The 7260-nt window shown below is 44.4% G+C and overlaps 1 protein-coding gene across 1 annotated transcript; it reads right to left on the bottom strand.

Moving 5' to 3' along the window:
• Positions 1–1048: 1048 nt before the first annotated feature.
• LOC126945676 (G antigen 10-like) lies at positions 1049–7049 on the bottom strand. The gene is made up of 6 exons (XM_050775814.1): positions 6942–7049; positions 5817–5905; positions 5220–5343; positions 2341–2457; positions 1978–1979; positions 1049–1135 (listed from the first exon to the last, which is right to left on the bottom strand). Exons 2-6 carry the CDS (start codon positions 5895–5897, stop codon positions 1049–1051), a joined length of 411 nt encoding a protein of 136 aa, XP_050631771.1. The 5' UTR covers positions 5898–5905; positions 6942–7049.
• Between the last annotated feature and the right edge of the window lie 211 nt (positions 7050–7260).

The raw sequence follows: 7260 nt of genomic DNA, 5'->3' as shown, positions 1-7260 counted from the left end.
GAGGCGGGTGAATCACGAGGTCAGGAGTTCAAGAGCACCCTGGCCAAGATGGTGAAACCCCATCTCTACTAAAAATACAAAACTTAGCCAGGAGTGCTGGTGGGCGCCTGTAATCCGAGCTACTCGGGAGGCTGAGGCAGAGAATTGCTTGAATCCGGGAGGCGGGGGTTGCAGTGAGCAGAGATCGCACCAGTGCACTCCAGCCTGGGTGACACAGCAAGACTCCGTCACCAAAGAGAAAAATGAAAGAAAGAAAAAAGAATGATGTGTCTACATACCAGCTCAAACAGTTGGAATATAACATTTCAAAGAATGATACATGTCTCACAGCATCAAAAAGCTAGAAATAAAGTTCACAAAAGATGCATAAGACATTTTTGCAGAAGGCTGTAAAGCTTTATTGGGAGAATTTTAATGAACAAATTTCCAACATAGGAGCAGCCTGCATCATTTCAGCGTGTCTTCTTTTCACCTATAACAGAAACGTAACAATTGGGAACATGACTTAGCAACAGATTATTTAAATGACCCTAAAGGCATACAAAGCACACTACAGTTTGGGTTTTATTAAATGGACTAGAAACAGAACCCTAAGGGTGATCCTGTGTCTTACATCCAATTAAACCTCTCTATGTACTTAAAGGATAGACCTGCAGAATTTAAAGGTAATTTCTTCTCTAAACATCCAGTGCTTCCTTTCAATTCAGAAGCACTTAAAATTCAGTCAGCAATTTGGAAAACACATGTGTAAAACATACTTCTGTTGATTAGTCAGGAAGTACTAAAGTCATGGTCTTTCAACTTTAAATCTGATCAATCCATGTCTCTAAAGCTGAAACTTACATGTAACATTTGATATGGTGAGAGATGATTATATCACATATGTGTCAACAGTCTTATTAGAAATACTGGCTCATGAAGACTGACAGTGCGGCAGGCAGCATGCATAGCACAGACATCTGACTCACACCCATGCTGAGCATCACTGACCTACATGCCACAGATGATAGGAACTAACAAGTCTCTCGCCAGTTGATAATTCTGTCACTCAAGGTTTCCGTGAGGAAAGATTTAAAAAGCAATTGTCCATTAAAAGCCAGAGAATCCCAGCCTGGGCAACACAGTGAGACCTCATCTCGACAAAACAAAAAGTTTAAGAAAAAGTAAAAAAAAAAAAAAAAAGAAACAAAAAAAACTTAGGCACGGTGGCTTGTGCATGTACTTTTAGCCACTCAGGAGGCTGAGATGGGAGGATGGCTTTAGCCAGGGAGCCGGAGGTGGCAGTGAGCTGAAACCACACCACCGTACTCCAGCCTGGGTGACAGACTGAGACTGTCTCAAACAAACAAAGAAGCGGGAGAATTCACTATTTGACAGGATGCTACGATAGGTATTCAGCTCTCCACATGGAAAAACTAAGATGAAGCAGAGTGCAGGCTCACTTTCTTAGTAGCAATGAAATCTCAATTTAGAGATTTTCAGATGACTCAGGCCAGGGTTTCATGATTTGGGATCAACACATCATGCGAAGCAGATGATCTCTGTATCCCATGCATTCGATGCAATAGGATCAGAGTATGAAAGAACCAGAAGGGAAAATGGTTTTAAAATCTCTGACTTCAACTCACTATTTTCTTAAGAACCAAAGACAGGTTTAGAAGTGAAAGGACTCACTCAGCATCTCGCCAAGGCTGTAAGAGCTGGTATTAGAACCCGCATCAGTGCTTCGGCATTTTTCACACCAAGTGATGGGTGTTACAAATGTGTTATGTATTTGTTAAAAGCAGACCTTTACAAAAGCATCTGAAAATTATGAGCTATTGGTTCAAGGATTTATACTGAAAACTTTTAATTCAACATGGCTTTGACTCAGTTTGTTTCCATATTTGACAGCCTAACAGTCGGGTGCTGGGGCCTGAACAACGTTTCAAATAACCTTTCTATATAACTCGAGTATTAAAAAGGCAGTACTGTTACCTCTCTGTTATTAAAAATATAATGCTGGGTTCGGGCTACGTGGCTCTCGTCTGTGATCCTGGAAATTTCAAAGGCGAGGCACGTGGATAACCTGAGGCCAGGAGTTCGGGACCAACCTGTGCAATGTAACGAAACCCCATCAATACTAAACATACAAAAATTAGCTGGGAACGGTGGAGCATGTCTGTAAGCCTGGCTACTCGGGAGGCACACGCAGGAGAATGACTTGAACCCGGGAGGCTGAAGCACTCCAGCTTGGTCAACAGAGCGAGACTCTTATCTCAAAAAAATTATTATTATTATTATTATGTGATACTGTGGAAAGAGACACCCTACAATCTGCATGCCAAATGGACTGTCTACCTTCTTCAGGCGTTTTCACTTCCTCGGGATTTGGCAGGCTCATCTCCTGGACGTCAGGACCCTCATAATCAGTCGTCGGGAGAACCTCTTCCTGGCTCTCAGCTTCAGGCTCCGGCCCTTAAAAATAAAAAATACATATCAATTTAAGCAGTAAAATATAAAATGTCAATAAGAAAATAATACTCATGCTCTCGGTGTTATTGTATCAAAGCTTTAGCTACTGTAATAATAGATGTGTTGACAAGAATCCCAGGAACATTATTTCAGGAGTCTGTTAGCAGAAAACAGGAAAACAAGGTGTTCCAAATATTACCCTCTTCCTTTCCGAAGACTGCCCTCAGACAACGTTGTGGCCTCCTTTGCTCTTCTCTGTTATTCTACTTCTGATTGTCCTTACCTCATCAAATGACTCAAGGCTAAAATCCTGTCTCTCACAGCACTTACACTCCTAGCACTTAGACTCTCCTACGGCCTGAGTAGCCACCAATCAACACTGAGTTGAAAATAATACATGAAAAAGCCCAAACTGCAGAACATTCTGCAAACCAACTGGTCTATCCTCTTCAAAAATGTCCGTATCATGAATGACAAAGAAAAATTAAGGAAACATTCCAGATTAAAGGAAACTAAAAACACCTGAAAAGCACATGCAAGACGTGATCCTGAACCGGACTCTGGATCAGAAAAAGAAATCCTATCAATAACATTATCTGGGCCGGGCGTGGGGTCTCACGCCTGCAAGCCAAACACTTTGGGATGCCAAGGTGGGCAGATCAGGTGAGGTCAGAAGTTCAAGACCGCAGTGGCAGGCGCCTGTAGGCCCAGCTACACGGCAGGCTGAGGCGTGAGAATCCCTAGAACCTGGGAGGTGTAGGTTGCAGTGAGCCAAGATCGCACTACTGCACTCCAACCTGGGCAACAGAGGGAGACTCCGTCTCAACAAAGAATAACGAAAGGAAGAAAGAAGTTGTCTGGGGAGCTGGCAAAATTTGAGTATCCAATGTGTATTAAATGACTGCATTTTCTCATTGTTAAATTTCCTGATTTTGATCTTTCTGCAGTGATGATCCAAGAAATGACTTTCTCTTTGTGCTGACGATATACACACCCTCGAGTACATAGGGGAAAGGACCATGATACCTGAAACTTTATCTAAACAAGTCAGCATTAATAACAGTAAACATATATCCGCGTGTGGGTGTGTGTGAGTGTGCGGGCAGCCGGGTAAGAGAGGGAGGGAAGAGATATGAAACCTACGGAGCGAAAGCTATTAACAATTGGTGAATCAAGGTGAAAAGTTATGAATTTGTTGTACTGTTCTTGCAAATTTTCTATAAATGTTATGTCTTGAATACAGACACAGTAAAAATTTTAAAGAATACATGACAACTACACTGAACTTTAGAAAGACAGGAGGTTTTCTTTAAATTGTGGTAAAAAACACACATATCATCAAATTTGCCGTCTTAACTATTTTTAAGTGGTACGGTTCACTAAGGAGTTATGTCTGCAACATTACCAGCCACTAGGCACAAACTTTGAATCTGTGTTTTCCTATACCATGAAATCTTTATTTACTTGTTTGTTTGTTTATTAGGAATGAAGTCTTCCCATGTTCCCAGGCTGGGCTTGAACGCCAGGGCTCAAGCGATCCTCTCACCTCAACCTCCCAAGTAGCTGGGACTATGAGTGCACGGCATTCAGCCCAGCTTGAGACCTTTCTCCTAAATGACAATCTGAGGATAAACCACAGGACATGCATAATGCTTATCTTCAGCCGTAGAGTACCAAGAGCAGTGTGCATCACCTAAGAAATCTGAAGTCTACAACATGGACAGGATTTCAGTTACAATTGCAATGCCAATTTCTGAAGGATTGATTAGCTGAATGGATTTGAGGACTATGGAAAATTACAGTCATGACACCCATTACCTACTAGGGTACAGAGAAACTTAACTTTGTTCAAACAAAGTTATATTTAGGTCCGAAGGTCTTAAATGTTATAATCCATACATGAACCCCATGAAGAACAAAGCACCACATATAACACTGTTTGTGAATCACACAAAATATACTGTCCCGCACTGAGAATAAGGGAGTGGGTGGACAGCAATTAATGGGCATTGTTGTCAGTCATATTGTAGAAACTTTTAACAGTGAATCCCTGGAAGAATCCATGACCTCAGTTACATAAATGTTTCCTTTCAAAACATTTTATCTCGGAGAAATTATTTCCATCTCATGTTAATCTCAGGATAATTCCTTTTTTGCTTTTCTAACCATAAAAGGATTTAATCACCTCCTACAAGCCACTTAGAAAATCATTAAACCAGCTACCTGTATGGCAGTACCCTTGTGTACCCAGCTTTTATCGAAGGTACCATATAAAAATATCAATCAAAGGCAACGGTGGCCAACATTCAGTGACTCGGTTTTTGGAGCTGCTCCTGCTCCTCTGAGCTGGGTCTCTTCTTGGGCCAGTACTAAGCTACCTTACAGAAAAGCATTTGAGTTTTAAGCATTTTCAGCAAAATCATTTCCTTCTGTATAGCAACACAGATGATAGGAAGACACAAACCTTGCAAAAAAGTACAAATTGTGTATTCACCAGTCAAGGGTTCTCGGATAAAACACAATCCCGGCACCTCTATTCTCTCATTCATAAAGTCGAGAAATTTTATCATAGTGAGGGATTTGCCTAAGCTAAGCTGCAAACTACATAGCCTCCTGGCTTTTCCAGTCAATTTCAGGCATTCTTTCCATTGATTTCTTTCCTCCTGTTCCTGCTCTGTGACAATGCATAACACACACACACACGCACACACGCACAGGCACACACATGAGCACACAAGCGGGCATTCTTCTTCCCTTTACATCACCTTGACCTGCAGATGCTCCCTCATCCTCTCCCTCCTGAGCAGGCGTAGGATCCTGACTTTGAGTTGCTGGTTCCCCTTCTTCAGGTTTTGGTGGTTCCACTTCTTCATCACTGAACTGCTCGGGCTGGGGAATATGTGTGGGTGTGCAAATAAAGAAAAAAAAAGTTTTGCTATTCATACAAAATTTTACATATATACACAGAATACATAGCTGTTTCTGATCATAACTAAGCCTAAAGACATTTCTCCAACTCTATTCTCTATGGCCAAGAAGGTTACTCTACCCACAGGGAGGTTACTGTGAGAAAAGTGACGCACAAGGACTTTGGAAGCTATTATACTCTGTGTTGGAATACATGTGTACGATCTGTCATTAACAAACAAAGCATGAGAAAGAAGTCATGGGCAAAAGCTGAAGAACACGAGAGGAAAAACAAAAAAATCCTCCAGAATCAATGTTTCCTTCATGAGACGCCATAATCATGTTTTATCAGCAGGAAAGACGTTTCTCAGCATTTCCATACTAATGCAACAACACTATCGCAAAAATTCATTTCTGCTAATAGAAAAACATCGAATTAATGTTTAAGCGCTCACCAGCATAGGCCCAATCACTTCAGGAGGCTCTACATAGCGTCTTGGTCTACGCCGGTAGGTCGATCTTCCTCGCCAACTCATATTTCACACTGAAAACAGACAACCGTGATTGGGAACATGCGCTCCAGAGGGCTGCTATATTTGATCACTTCCATGGGTCAATGTTCACTTGTCGTTTTAATTTTGAAAATACTCTCAAAATAAGTCCCAGAGTGAAGCATACGTGTGTACGTTTTCTAAGTGCCTACAAAGCCATTTATGCTGGCCAAGCTGGCAGAGCAGTCATCTTAAGGCATGTGGCAAGAGGCAAAATACTTTTTTTTCTAAATTTCTTTCGGAGGCGGGGTCTCGCTGTGGTGCTCAGACTGGAGTGCAGCGGCGCGATCACAGCTCACTGCAGCCTCGACCTCCTGCTCAAGGGATCCTCCTGCCTCTGTGTCCCGAGTAATTCGGACTATAGGCGAGCGCCACTGTGCCCCGCAGATACAGGTCATTTCTGATGAGGTTTAGTTTCACAAGCGGACTCCCCACGAAAACACTAGCGAATCACAATTCCCGTGATGGCTGCTTTGGGCACACTCCCGCTACCTAGAGCCATTCACCCCCTCTCACATCAAGTTTGGTTGCACCGCACTGCCTCGCCCACTCCTTCCCACTTTTCCCAGACCTTCCATGGCGGACGTGAGACCTTGCAGTGCTTTTCACTCGGGCGCTCCACACTCCACACCGCTGGGGGGCGCTCACCAGGCCATAGCCTTCCCAGGTGCAAGGTTCCTTCTTTACCGACCGCCTCACCCCCACCGGGCACCCCGTTCAGGGATCTGCCCTGTGTTGTCAGGGGTCCTGGGCACCTCGGGACTTCCATCCCCCAAACAGCACTCACTCCATCTTCACCTGAGTCCCTGACTGCCTTCCCTCCGTGGCCCACCTTCCTCCCTGTCCAGGCCCCCTCACGACCACAAAGTCGATGGTGGCCTAGCAGCCTGAGAAGAGAAGGAGGACGACCTCCAGGCGCTTCTCCCTCAGAGGCCACAGACCAGGAAGCGGGATCCACCGGACCCACCTGAGGCCCACTTCACCCTGACTCACACTTCAGCCCCCGGGATGACTGGCCTGCAGACCTACCAGACGAATCTCAGTAGGGGAAAAAGAGTCCAGACGGCAGGAACGAGAGCGCACAGCCTCACAGCTTCCTGGCGTTCTTCACGTGGGCTAACGGGCCGGGCGGAAGACGCCCAGTGAACATGCGCACTGAGACGGGGGCCCAGGGAGCATGCGCGGCTGTGGGCCTGCGCGGGCTGCCGTTCCCAGCCCAATGCCCCAAATCCCCCCGATTCCCATCCACACTGAGGATAATGGAATCCAACCTCCCTTTGCTGTTTTCTATGCTTCTGGGACTCAAATACCTCAAGTAGTGCTCCCCTCAAAACTCACTCGATTTTCA

Source organism: Macaca thibetana, chromosome X (assembly GCF_024542745.1).
Source record: "Macaca thibetana thibetana isolate TM-01 chromosome X, ASM2454274v1, whole genome shotgun sequence".
In the NCBI taxonomy this organism is placed as follows: domain Eukaryota; kingdom Metazoa; phylum Chordata; class Mammalia; order Primates; family Cercopithecidae; genus Macaca; species Macaca thibetana.
This window is presented reverse-complemented; position numbering and strand designations above follow the sequence as displayed.